At 43.4% G+C, this 14,116-nt stretch overlaps 1 protein-coding gene across 5 annotated transcripts in view; it reads right to left on the reverse strand.

The window, feature by feature from the left end:
* TLN2 (talin 2) overlaps positions 1 to 14,116 on the reverse strand; it is a 456,802-nt gene that overhangs the window by 150,976 nt on the left and 291,710 nt on the right. For all 5 annotated transcript variants that reach the window (XR_007153041.1, XM_047863106.1, XM_047863103.1 and 2 more), the window contains 6 exons: positions 13,195 to 13,303; positions 12,275 to 12,483; positions 11,621 to 11,719; positions 7,761 to 7,928; positions 6,247 to 6,541; positions 3,521 to 3,687 (listed from right to left, as the gene is read on the reverse strand). Coding sequence is in view for 4 of the 5 variants with exons in the window: in XM_047863106.1 (XP_047719062.1) it covers positions 3,521 to 3,687; positions 6,247 to 6,541; positions 7,761 to 7,928; positions 11,621 to 11,719; positions 12,275 to 12,483; positions 13,195 to 13,303 (1,047 nt within the window). In the remaining variant the exon portion in view is untranslated. The remainder of the gene's footprint in view (positions 1 to 3,520; positions 3,688 to 6,246; positions 6,542 to 7,760; positions 7,929 to 11,620; positions 11,720 to 12,274; positions 12,484 to 13,194; positions 13,304 to 14,116) is intronic.

Here is a 14,116-nt window from a genome sequence, read left to right on the forward strand (position 1 = left end):
ATGCCCCAATCTCTCGGGGAGAATTTTATATTAACTGGCAGGACAGACGCTTGTCACTATGGAAAGATTTTCCTGTCTTGTGGCACTGGGTTTATGTGAACAGGCTGAGAATATAGTATAGACACAGGGGAAGGGGTAGAGAGACCAGGGGGACTGGGAATGCCATCCCCAATACTATAAGGAAATGTTGTTCAGGAAAGACCATGCCTAGAAAGACTGAGTTGGAAAGTATAGCAAAGGAGAAAAGGTACTCAACTATACTTAAGTAATGAGAGATATCCCATGCCCCTGATCATGGCAGGGCAAGAGAAAGTCACCATGCACAGCCCATGGCCACCCTGTGTTGCTGTAGGTTCAAGTGTCTGAGGAATGCAAATGGATTTTATTTATTTATTTTTAAAGTTTATTTATTTTGAAGGAAGGAGGGGCAGAGAGACAGAGGGAGAGAGACTCCCAAGCAGGCCCAGTGCTCAGCATTGCGCCCAACGTGGGGCTTGATCCCATGAACAGTGAGATCATGACCTGAGACCGGGAGTCAGACACTTAACCGACTGAGCCACTCAGGCCCCTCAAAATGGATTTTATTTAGATGGGTGGGATTCTGAAGTAGGGAAAAGACTAAAGGTAACGTAGGAAGAGGATATAACTTCACTGCATACTAATTCAACCAAGACTTAAAGCACATCCAACCTTCCTCTCCCACCTGCAAGAGAAGCAGCAATCAAGATTTTTCTCAGAGTCTGGATGTTCTGTGACCGGTTCTAAATGTATAGGGATGAATGAGTTTCTTTTCATCAACACTTTAGGGTGATAATATTTGCTCATAAGGTAGAGACAAAAACAGAAAGAAACTCACCAATCGTTGAAAATCAATTTTCAAATGTCTCCATTTTTCAAATGGCCAACTTGCCAAATTGACCATTTACAAGAACCCGTTTGTTTGTTTGTTTTTAACTATTTATAAAAGGGGTAGGGATTCATCTTGGCTGCAACAGTTTTAACATCTGTGACAGAAGTGTTCTGGCAATCCTTCAAAGGGAATCTTCCACTCTTTCAAACTGTAACCACTTTAAGTAGCCTTGATTTTGTGTTTCAGTAACTAAAAAAACCTCTACTTTTGCATCTCACATGTGAAAGATTGTTTCAGCTACTTTTGTCTTCTTTTGCGAGTTTAGGAAAATCATTTTATTCTTTTGGTCATCAGATGTTTAGACCACTCCTATGCGAGCCTTCCTTTGGTATTTTGAGCAGCAGGAGACCATTTCTGCACTTGACTCTCAAGTGGGCATCTGGATCCTTCCTTAGCAACGTCTCTTTCATGAGGAATGTACATTAGATATGCGGTACTAATCTTGGTCTGGAATCTTAGTTACTGATTATGAAATGTATTTTTTTCTACACATTAAATATATTTCTTGGAGCTCTAACAGGTTCTTCAGCTTTGAACAAAATCCAGCAAATGAAAATAGTGTCGTGAAGACAAAGTCACCACACTTAAACACAAGAATTTATGAAACCACTTAACATTGTCCCATCTGATATAAATCATTAAAAATAAATACCTAAAAGAAACAAATTTCTGGTAACTTGGTGCATTAAGGTCTGGTGAGCGTTCTGCGTCTAGAAACCAATGTGCACACTGGCCCTGGCTCAATCTTGAGTATATGATGGTAGGCAAAATCTTTTTGAGTTTTAATTTTATCCTTTGTAAAACAAGGGTTGATTAGATTTTACACTAAGGTTCTTTTCAGTCTATCATTTTTTGTGAACGTGAAGGTTTGCTTAAAATAGCTATGTTTAAGGGCACCTGGGTGGCTCAGTTAAGGGTCCGACTCTTGATTTCAGCCTAGATCATGATCCTGGTCTTGAGATCAAGCTCTGCATCCACGATGAGCAAGGAGCCTACTTGGGATTTTCTCTTTCTCCCTCTGCTCCACTCCCCTAGTTGCTTGCATGCTTGCATTCTTGCTTTCTCTCTCTCTCTCTCTCTCTCCCTCTCTCTCAAAATAAATAAACTTTAAAATAGCTATGTGTAGGGGTTCCTGGGTGGCTCAGATGGTTAAGTGTCTGACTTTGACTCAGGTCATGATCTCGTGGTTCACAAGTTCAAGCCTGGTGTTGGACTCTGTGCTGACAGCTTGGAGCCTGGAGCCTGCTTCAGATTCTGTGTCTCCCCCTCTCTCTGCCCCTCCCCCAATTATACTGTGGCTCTCTCTCAAAAATAAACAAACATTAACAAAATTAAAAAAAAAAAGAAGAGCTATGTTTAGACTTAGAAATACAAGGGTCAGAACTTGTAAAAACCATAAAGAAATTAACCACTGCACGAAACCGTCATATATATTTTTGGCAAAAAGGGATGGTTAATGGCCTAACTTCTCAGCTGAAACAGGGCTCAGGGGACAGAGGAAGCAAGTTCAGATGCTGCCTCTCCTTGGGTTACTCTTCATCCTATTCGTGTTACCTCCAAGAAATCACAGTCCCTCAGGAACTACAAGGGTGAGTCAGTTGAGGAAGGTCTACGTAATTCACTGTGTGTCATAACATATTAAGAATTCACATACAAGGTATTCTATTGGAGGCTGGGGAGATAGGATAAGATGTGGAGACTTTCAATGAATCTTACATGCATAGAAACACATTAAACATGTTATCTGAGAGTATGAAACTGAAGATGCTTTTTATTTTATTTATATTTATATGCATTTTCTATCATTTCCACCAAAAACGTATGCTAGTTGCCTAATAACCAAAAGAGGAAGATAGAAAAATACAGCCTTATCCCTTTAATACAGTTCTCACCTAGAGGGAGGCATCAGAATCCCTTGTGGAACATACTTGCACAGTCCCACCAGTGACCTTGTGAATCAGGAGGGGTGGAATGGAGACACGTTCCATTGTAATGTTTCATGGGCAGGGCGGAGCGGGGGAGGGGGGAGGGGGCTCTGAAACAGAGCCCTGGGATAAGAATCACTGGCTTTTAGAAGCATCATGCTAATGCATTACCGTCAAAAAGCAGAAAAGCTGACTCTTAACTCTTCATTCAAGCTGTTATATAACATTCAAGACTGCTACTGGCATTTGAAGAACAGTGAGGCAGGAAGCACTCTACTATGTAAAATCTTGACAGTTTAGTTGAGAAGTCAAATGGAGGGCAAAGTAATACTAAGGTTGCGGGCAAAAAACAGGCCTAAGTGAATCTGCTGTTCAAGATCTCAAGTTTAAATTCACCACCATTTGCAGTAAGCCGATGGTGATAACCCAGTGGCGAGAGAGTGCGCACTAAGCAGGAACTGTGTTGGCCACAGCTGAGTCAGCCCTGCTCCGCTTAAAGACTGTTATTCTCGTGTCCCATGCCCTTCTCCTTTCCCACTGGAACAAGGTTAAATGTTACAAAACCATATAGGTTTTAAACAACAAAAATGCACACTCAGCTGACCATTCTTTATCTTCAGGGCACCTTCCAAATCCTAACTCTTAATAATGTTCACTTTTCAATAGAACAGACCCAACATGATACCTTTGCAGCTTCCACCATGCGAGCAGTGGAATCAGCCAAGAGTTTTGCTGCTGCCAGGAGCTTCTTTGAATTCTCCATGTCGATTTCAGCTTCCGCATCTGACCTCATGGCGTTGACAAGGTCTGAGGTGGCTTGGGCCAGGACCCGGGCCTGGCGCACCATTTCACCTACGGGATGGGATTGAGGAGGCCATCTGTTTGTCTGCTTTCTAAAGCTCAAAAGCAGCACACAGTCCAGTCTCCACTCCTCTAGCAAGAGGGGCAGAAAGAAGGGAGACCACAAGTTCCTGTCCTAAGCAAGGCTTATGTCCTTAGACCCAGGACTGAAAATACTCCCTATGGCTACTAGGATCGTATACCCCAAACCCATCCAAGTTCCATCTTGAACAGAGAGGGGTAAATAGGACACAACTAAGCAAAGGGGAACTCTTTACAAACAGCAGGCAGGGAACAAAATTATGTGGATTTGTTACGTGATTTAATAAATATTTATCTAGTGAATATCATTTAGCTCAAGAATCACTGACCCAAAACTCCTTAAATTCTGCATAATGGCAAAAAATTATCTTTAAACTTTGAAAGAATTTGTATGTTACCTAACTCCAGATGAATAGTATCACAAGATCCCCTGTATCTGTGTCATTTGGCTCTCACTAATAAGAAGCACAGACCCCAGATTCATGCTCAATTGCTAAGATTTGTCTTGGCTGAGTTTTCCCTATCAATTTTCTGTTTGCTCACTCTTTTCTTCCAGGCACCAGTTTTGATCTTGTTATTAGTAGTTGTTTGGTTTTACTGTACCATGATTTTACTGAAATCTACTTTAGAAGTAGGAAGGATGTAAGAGTAGAGTTTAAAATAAAACTACTCAAATGTAAGGGAATTTTTCCTCTCACAAAGGTCATTTGAGAAGGATGCCGCACCACTGTAACATTAAGGAGGAAACAAAGCTTTCATAAAAAATCAAAATGTGCTAAATTCAAGGTATCGTGGATTGGATCCTGGGACAATAAAAGGGCATGAGTGGAAAAACTGGTGGAATCTGAATAATGTCCGTAGTTAACAGTTATGCACCAAAGCTAATCTAATTCGGACAATATGCCATGGGTGCCATGGGAAGATGCTAAAAATGAGGGCAATTGGGAAGGGTATATAAGAACTTTCTGTATTACCTCTACTTTTTTCCTGTAGATGTGAAAATATTCCAAAATAAAACATCTATTAAAAAAGAAAGACAACAAACAACAACAAAAAAAATCCAAATCGTGTAGAGTACTCCTATTTTCTTAAATCACATAAGGAAGATACAGAAAAGTTCAAGTTTTTGTTTGTTTCTAATACTTGCTATAAAATATGGCTCTGTGCTGACAAGGAAGTAGGGAAACAAACATCTTACAAACTACCGGTAGGGTCACAAAGTGTGGAACCTTTCTGGAAAGCAAGTCCATATGTAAAAAAAAAATCGTACGTATATATTGGCCCAGAAGTTCCACTAATTACATAGATCCCCAAAAGTAAACCAAGATACTTTTATAAAAATAGTTATTGTAATAATATTTTTGTTAAAGCAAAAGAAGCAAACCAAAAAACTTGGAAACCACCTAGATGTGCTTCAAGATCATGAGTTAAGTAAATTATCCTAAAATTCCATTCAGTAGAATATTATGCTGCCATTAAAAAGATGAGTGTATAGCTCAACATGAAAAAGATCTGTAAGACACATTAAAAGAAAAAGGTTTAAGACTATAAATAATGCAATTTCATTTATATGAAAACAAAGACAGCGCTATGCGCACATGCGTGCAAACACACACAAACATGTGACTGTAGGAAGACTGAAAATTTCTGGAAACGTAAAACAGAAATCAGTGAGTTGCCAAATCTGGAGATTTAGATGGGATAGGGATGGGCTGGATCTCAGGAGACTTACCTTTTAACTAATAGACTGAAAGCTACATATTTTTAAATTTTTTGTACATCCTGACATTTGACATCTTAACGAAACCTTGCTGGCTAGAGACACTGCCCTTCTGAAGGCTAGCCAATTCTTAGAGATAGCCAAAGTCCAGCCAGGAGCACGCCTTTGATATGCAAACTGACCTTAGCTTAGAACCACATCCCCTCTATCTGGCCAGTACCCTCCTGGAGGCAATATCCCTGGCCTCAATCATCCTATGGCCCGATGCCAGGCAACTGAGGATCGCCTGTAGAGCACAGAGCCTGCTGAAGATTTTCAAACTAAGCAGTCCCAAGCGGTTTCCCCTGCCCTGCCTTCCCAATGAAAATCCCAAAAAAGAATAGAGCTTAAGCTCCTCCCCTCACTCCTGTCTTCTGCAACCTGACCAAACCCTTGTGACCAAACCCCTGTGACCCTGCAGGCATGTGGTAGCTTTCTCTTTGGGACTTGGGAGAATACATTTTTCCTTCCAAGCTTCAGGCTTATCTCCTCCTGTGGCTACCTTGACTTCACCAGGCCAAATCCAACATGGAGGTTTTTGAACAAAAGGAATTTGCTAAGAATTTGCTAAAAAGTCTAATTAACTCTCTAAGGGCTGCTATGGATGGGCAAACCGGGAGACTTCCATCTTTCTCCCAGGATCAGGGACGAAGTCTCCGACAGAAGCTCATGACACCTTGCCCTTGCCAGGTGACCGTCACCTTTCTTGTTACAATGATGACCATCGGGGAACCCCAAGCTGACCCGTCCACCCAAGCATCGCCCCTCACCAGCATCTCCCATGGAGCTGAAGATGCTCTCGGTGACACACATGATGGTGTCGGTGGCCTGGTCGTAGCGGCCGATGGGCTCGCCTCGGCTGGCAAACTGTCGCACGTGCTGCAGGAGATCGTGCAGGGCCTGGCTGACCACGCTGGCCGCCGCGCTGACCTGCTTCAGGAGCTCGCTGTCGTCGGTGGCCGCCTGGCAGGCACGGACACAGTTCTCCACCGAGCGGTCCACGAGCTTCCCTGCTTCGATCAGCTGCTCCTGGCACACGGGGGAGCTGATGGTGGGGCTCACCACCTAGAGGGAGATAGGAGCAGGTCCTGGGCACCGAGGGTCAGCTCTCAGTCCCCACCCCACATTAGCATTTCCACCGAGGCCCTTCCTGCTCGGGGCCTTGGGTCCTTACTCAGAGCACCAGGGTTTAAAGTGTACCATCACTGAGATTTCTTCTACCTCACAATTTCACCCTATCTTGGTGGTTTTTGATGCCCGACAATTGTTATCTTCACTGGTGATATGTAACTGTAGTACGAACTACTTCCAGAGAGAGAAATTTCTGATGTTTATGGCATAGATTCTCCTTTTAGGAACCTCTAGGTTGAGTCCTCTGACTTAGGATAACAAGACTAACAGGATTGTATTTCTTTTCCAGAGGTACTTGGAACTCTGTACCTCGCGGTACTTTAAAGAACAGGGGGTTCTGTCCGTTTTTCTGTGGGTACTTTAACAGTGCACAAGGGAGGTAGGAGCGATACCATCAACACATCTGCCTGACACTGCAAACCCCACCAGAGGATAGGAAATGGCGGGCTAAGCCAGTCGCGGATCTACAGAATACAATAGGTCATCAAGTTGAGAAATGGACACATCCCGTCTTCTGACGCATTGACACGCAACGGTGTCGAAAGGATACGTGAAACCAGACAGGCCTGAGATAACCCCAGTTCTGCCACTTAATGATTTCTGTGGCCGCAAGCTACTAACGAAGCCTTAGAGGCCTCAGTTTCCCTTCCGTAAACTGGGGATGATATGCTGAACAAGGTGAAGTTTAACACCCAGAGTGTGCACATTGTGAGTGACAACAATGAACTCAATCCTGATTACCGTCACTCTTGCACTGTGCAGTGCAAAAGGGCTCCCCCAGATGTGCACGTTATTTACAAACCCATTCGTGACACTGTACTGCCTTCTTGTACAAAGCAAGAACCCTTGGTGTGCAGGAGTAAACAGGACACACTGAGAATTTCAAGGGGGACACATGGCAGTTTTCAAGTAGAAATGGCAATGAGACACCAAGATGTCCCAGTGCCTGAGGACTTGGGGAAAGAACTCGGGACGAAAGCACAATTGGGCAGTTATTGCCAAAATCCGGTCGTGTCACCTTGGAGACAACACCTAAGCAAGCTCTAAGCCTCAGACAGTTTAAACAAATTCTGCCTGTTTTCCCCCAGTAACTGGGGGCAAACAAGAGCACGTGACACTTTGAAGAAAGGGCCAGGGGTGCCAGTTGGCTTACCTTGGCGCACGCCACCAGCTGAGAGGTAGAAAGGGCACATTGGGTGGCAGCGGCAATCACCCTGTTCTGTAGGACCGTGTCTTCAGCTACTTGGGCGACATTCTTCGCCTTTAATACCAACATGGCGGCAGCATTGGCTACAGCTTTGGCCAAACTCATTAAAACGTCCTATTTAGAAAGAGAATTAAAAAAACAAAAAAACAGGCATTTACTATTTTTTTTTTTATCACCCTTCACAGCCTAGAAATAAAATGCGGTGTCTGATGAAACATTTTATTGACATTCCATTTGAACTTTTTTTTTTCCAGTACTTCATGAGAATATTCTTTCCATTTTTTTTTCTGAAATGTCAACTTACCTTAGATGTAATTCAAGAAAGAGACTTGCATCCTAGCTACATAGTCTCCTATGCATTAAGGAACAAAGATTTAAATCTAGAATAGGTTGATTTGAGGGGAGAGTTTGTATTTTAACCACTGATTCACATTCATGTACTTCAACACCAAAAGTCTTAAGTCTCTTGAATATGTGATTGATGGAGTAGATCAGGAAAAGCTGGAAATCTATCCAGATGCCATAAATACAACATACTGTAGGAAGGATAGAATTCATGGCCTCCAAGTCATCATGCCCTGCTGTCACGCAAAAATTTATCATTTGGATTTCCATTTTGCACAAAGATCCAAGCTACTATCAAAAATTCAGCCACATCTCTGCCTCCAGAGGGCAATGTTGGACATGCACAGACATTACCTACAGCTCAAGAGCCAAGGAGTGCTCTGAACGTAAGTTATTCTCAGGGTTCCATCGTCTTCTGGACAGGGATTAAATTATTATGAAAAGTGGAAAGGGAGCCTACATAAATAAACTAGCTATAAGCTATGACCTCACTGAAGATGCAAGGAGCTTTGAGCCTTTCTGTATCAGTTCATGCTTCAACTCAACAAAAAGGCACTCGGTCTGCAGGGTGGAGAATCCTTTGATTCAGCCCACCAGATTTGTCACCCATCTGTGTGGCCTGAAGAATAATCACTGTTACATTTAATTTGCTTCCTTTCTTTGAATAGTGAAGGTAGTTTATTTGGTTTGGAAATGCCTTCCCAAACATATCCCAAATATATGAGCCATTTTTATTTTGAACGAACATGTCCAGGCTTTCTCCCAAAGGAAATGTGGTCAGCAGTCTTTATTAATTCATCAGATAATGAAAAGCACTTTTGATTCTGAATGCAAAGGGCACCCAAAGAGTCTTTACAAGAAGACATTTTACAGGAAGATATACTGAAAGGGGTGTTCACCCTGTACAATTTTACACAGAGCAAAAACTACATGCTATCCAGGCAAATCAGAAATCCATAAAATGACCACATACACAGATTTTTAAATGGACAAAAACAAACAGTCTTAAAGGAACAGTTTAGTTCAGCCCTTATCTTTCTTTTTTTAAAAGGTTTGTTGAATGTCCAAGGAAAAAGCAAGGCCTGAGGTGCCAAAAAGTGAAGATGCTTTTGGGATCTGACTGGCACTTGTTGGCTACATAACTTTTGGAAATTGCTCCCAACGTGGCCTAAGTTACAGTTCTTGAACACCTATTTCAATGCTCAGTGCACACTCAACTTGAATGTCACAAATTATTCACAAGATTAAAAAAAAAAATCTTTCCAAAGTAGGTCACAGTATTCTTTCGCTTGATATGAATTCGTCTTTTCACACAGGGACCAAGATTTTGTCATGTAGGCTCACGATTGTTCTAAAGGGCTTTGTTAGACTCATTTAAAGAAATCCTGTTCTTCCTATTAATTTTGTCCAAAAAAAATACAGTTAGAAAAAGAACGTGATACTACAGCTACAGTTGCTGACAAGGCCTTTGTCAAACCTTTCAACAAGACCCCTATTATGTAGCCCGTGTAAAATAAATCTTTGTTAACTCTGGGAACATGCAGTACATTGAGAACCCAAGAAAAGCTCTGAGATAAGATCTCAAGAATCAGAAAAATAGTGCATAAGAAATCCAATGTCAGAAAGCCAGGGGCTACTCATAACTCCAAGAGGTTACAAGATCACCTTACTACACTGATGTTTGCCTAGAGACCTTACAGAAATGGAAAGCAGTAAAGTAAAGCCTTTCACTGCTAAGAAAGTCTGCAGGACCTTACTGTGAACGTGAACCTGCGTTCCTAGCACCTCTAAATAGAAACAAACGACAGGGATCAGAGTTGGCATTTATACATGACAGTGTAACAGTCTGCCAAAGAGAGAAAGAAAAGAGAGAAAGGCTTCAACAATACAAGGTTGCGTGAAAGATCTCAGGAAGAACTGTGACTTGCTTCTCCACCTTGCCAAACACTTTGGGGAAAGCAGTAATATTTTTGAGGAAAGAAAGTTGACCACCTCAAGATAATTAAGCCTAGTACACCAACAGCTGAACCTCATACTTACCCAATTCCTAAGTAGGTCCCTGCCTACCAAGAATTACCTGTGCTAATAAAACAATCAATGCCCAAGACAAGCGCAGTTGGGGGTTTAGCCAAGGCCAAGGCAGGATAGGGTGTTTGCTTGAATTTAGTGGGATATATTTATGTGGTCTGGAGTAAATTCTCTTTCAAGTTAAGTCGTTACTGGCCATCCCAGCCTAGAAATGGCTTCCAAGAATACTGTTACCACCCATTATGGGTCTCACCCTCCAGCATGACTTCAGTGTTTAAGCACTGACTGTCTTATTGCATTGTAGATAGAACATGAATGAGTCCTATGGTCCCAGCATCACAACTATGTGCAAAGTAGGAGACAGCTACATCTATGGATGCAGGTACACGTTCCATGTATCCCAACATGTACAACCCTGTCTTAGTGTAACCGATGCATCTTGTGTAGATGCAGCTTGGTAGTTCCGGATGAAATGGCAAGCTGAATCGGCACTCGTGAATTAAGAAACTTGAACGCTACTGTAAAGCTGAATGATCTTTTTCCTCTGAATGCTGTGTAATTCCCTGACAGTAAACCTGACATAGGATTTGGAATAGGGCCTCTTCCAGAGAACCTGGGCTCGAACCATTAGGTTTCAACAGAATGGAGTTATGTACTACTCAAAATGAGGACGTCAGAGAAGGAGAAAGGCATGGAGGGCATGTGCCCACGAGTATGTGAGAAGCCCAGCTCATCGTAGCCCGAAGCACCCCTCATCTGTGGTGGCTGGAAACAGAGGCAGACAAGCTGAGCTCCAGTCTGAGCTGGCAGCACATCAAGCCAGCTGCCAACAGTGGCTACAGCTGTGCACCAGAGGACAAACAGCACATATCCTTGGTATTGAACAAGAGTGACAAAAAAAAAAAAAAAAAAAAAAAGGCTTTCCCCTCATGCTGGTTTGGGCTACGACACAGACAACAGACCCACCTCTGGATACAAACAGCAGGGGCACCAAAGCTACCTGTGAGTGCAGTGTATGGGAGTCCACACTCTCTCTCCCATGGGGACTCTGGGCTCATTTACTTAAAAACCGCTCCCAGAAGATGAAACAAGCCTGGCCATGAGTCGATGATTACAGAGGTTGGATGGGAGACACAAGGGAGTTCAGGACATTATTCCCTCCACTTTTGTGTTTAATGAACGCCCGGCATCTAGACTAGCAAGAATAGCTAAGTAAGTGCTTTACAGTGATGATGCGGGATACGTAAGTGAAAGGAGTTTTTTAGTTAAAAATTTCTTTAAAAAAATTAACAGTGACCTCATCCCCAACGTAAACCATCTCAATCTTATTCTTGACAGCCCACTGAAGATCTGATTTTTCACACATTCTCCCCATTTGGGTCTAGACCATCGCTTAGACTCCTTTCCAAAATTATGGGTTGCAGATATCTTACTTGGAATCGCTCATCAGTTTCATTCTCTCCGATCTGTCTCAGAAGATCCCCACTGGCTTGTCCGATGCTTCCAGCAGCAGTCAAAACTGTCTGTCGAGGCTACAACAAAGAGCACACACTGGTTGGAAAAAAAATGCGGTTCCTCCAAAGGGCCATCAGACAGCTAACCCCTCAGGATTGGCTCACCTACAAGAGAGTCTCAGACCATCCGCCAGATGGGAGACCTAAATATCCTGGTACAATCTGTGCAAGGAAGGGCCTGATGTCCTATAAACCAGCAACAGGTAGATAGACTTGAAATGTTTAATCAATGAGTTTTGTTCGGCGGGTAGGGAGGTGATAGGCACTTTATGGAAATTAGGACACAAATTTTTATCCCCTTTGAATGTGTATTGACCATATATGTTAGCTTCTGAAGTTGTATCTGATCAAGTACCCTGGGGTGAGGGGAAAGGGAAATTTCCTACTAAGAGCTCAACCGATCCCAAAAGTTGAACTACAGATTCCGTACCCAGTTCACCAACTCTATGCCCCACAGTTTGGTAACATGCCCCATCAAGATGGAAGGAACAGCTCAGGGAGCAACAGCCCTGTAGCACTCAAGGTGGCACCTGCCACCCAGAACCTGGGTGACCGTGTGCCCCAGGAGCTCACCTCTCCAGAAGTAGGCTGCACAGCTTTTAGCAAGTCCGACACTGCCCCCGCGAGGGTCCTCGCGGCTCTGAGCAAGTCCTCGCCACTGCCCACTTCGTCGTCCATCAAGGCTGCCAAAAGCTTCACGCCCTTGGACATCTCCGTCAGGTTGGAAGAAATGGTGGTGATTGCACATCCCACTGCTGTGTAGTCGGTGTCTGCAGGGTCACCTGGGACAGAGAAGGGAGGGTGGTGAAGGGTGAGGAGAGCCCAGATGGGCGATGGCATCAGCCCTCACTGTGCAGGAGTCGGACACAAAGCTGGATGCAAACAGGGAGACACATGGCTTCCTGTCTCCGAGGTGCTGCCCCTCCCAAATCTTTTGCCCCAAGGCCTCCTAAGCTGAAATACTGAGCACGAGCACTGGCATAGTCCCCAGGTCTTGGCGTCCCATGGCCCTTTCCGTTAGGTCCGTGTCAGCAGCTTAGGCCGGTCAGTTCTGTTCCTGAAGCATTGAAATGCTGCATCATGAGGCCAAGACATTTCTGGGCTCTCACCTGACAGCGCAAGGTGGGAGTCACGCTGTGCCACAAGACAGAAAGAGGCACACGTGATGGGTCTATTCATCCAAAGCCAGTTTTAGACTGTAAGCCCCAGAAGGGAGACACTAGTCTCCATACACTTTGAGGCACGTCCATCATGCTGATGAACAAGGAGGAGAGCTACGTAAGTGCTTTTCGAAGGATGCATGATATCTATGGAAAGGAATGAGATGTTCCCCACCTTTCTCCTGGGTCAGTGCGGAAAAACTGCCTGAAGCACTCAGTGTGCCTAAAAATAGACCAGCCTCTCATTATATGAAAATCTGTTGTTTCAATCAAAGAAGAGTCCTTTTTTTAAGGAGCAAACCACAACATATCACGAAGCCCTCAGAGACTTACCGGCAGTGAGGTTAACTACTGAAGCTGTGCCAGCTGTGATCGCATCGACCTGGGAGTGGATTTCGTGTTTGGATTCATCGACTTTATTCTGAACCCATACCCGGGACGCCTGCAAAACAGACAAGTACGTGACACAGTCACTACAGGCATGGGATTGCCCAGGACACCAGAGAGGTCACGCTATAAAACAATACCAAGATTTTGTCCATACTCTGGTTACTGGGCCGGCACCAAAGAGGCCCTGAAGTCAGCCATGCCCTTCACAGGCCTCTTGCTCATTCACTGATGCTGGATGGCATGGGAGTTCTCCAGGTTTCTTCCACTGCTTTCTCTTTAGCTTTTAGGATCTTAGAAAAATTTTACATGGTTTTATTTAGGTAAATTCAGTAAAAAATAAGAATAATTAATGTCTCGTGATAATATTGCATATCAGCACGAACAATTGTTGATAATTTCCACCTACACTTTTAGCGAGAATTCTCACACTTTTACGGTGAGAATTAGGGTATTTCAGCTCATGGGTGTTCTCTGTCAGCAGAAAATTTGTCTTTTATTAACAACATGAATGGGGTGTAGATGCAACACCTGTCCTGGAAGGACCTGGGGGTGGGTGGGTTAAGACCTCTCTTCTAGACCCAGTTCTAACACTAACAAGAGACATGACCTTGGGCAAATAGCATCTATGTCCTGTGCCTCCTGTTTCTTCTACTGTAGGAATTCAATGGTCTTTAAAAACCTTTCCAGATCTTCGACTTTATGTTCACTGGAAGCTATAAATAGCAAATTCTCTATTTCCTGGAATTTCTGGGGTTAGCCAATAAATGGTCGTTTACATTCATAAGGATGACCCTGTGGTAACATCAGATGCTGACTTGCTTCCCAAAACATTCCCAAAATATTCATCGAGATTTAGGATATGTGT

Source organism: Prionailurus viverrinus, chromosome B3, assembly GCF_022837055.1.
Source record: "Prionailurus viverrinus isolate Anna chromosome B3, UM_Priviv_1.0, whole genome shotgun sequence".
NCBI classification, from domain to species: Eukaryota; Metazoa; Chordata; class Mammalia; order Carnivora; family Felidae; genus Prionailurus; species Prionailurus viverrinus.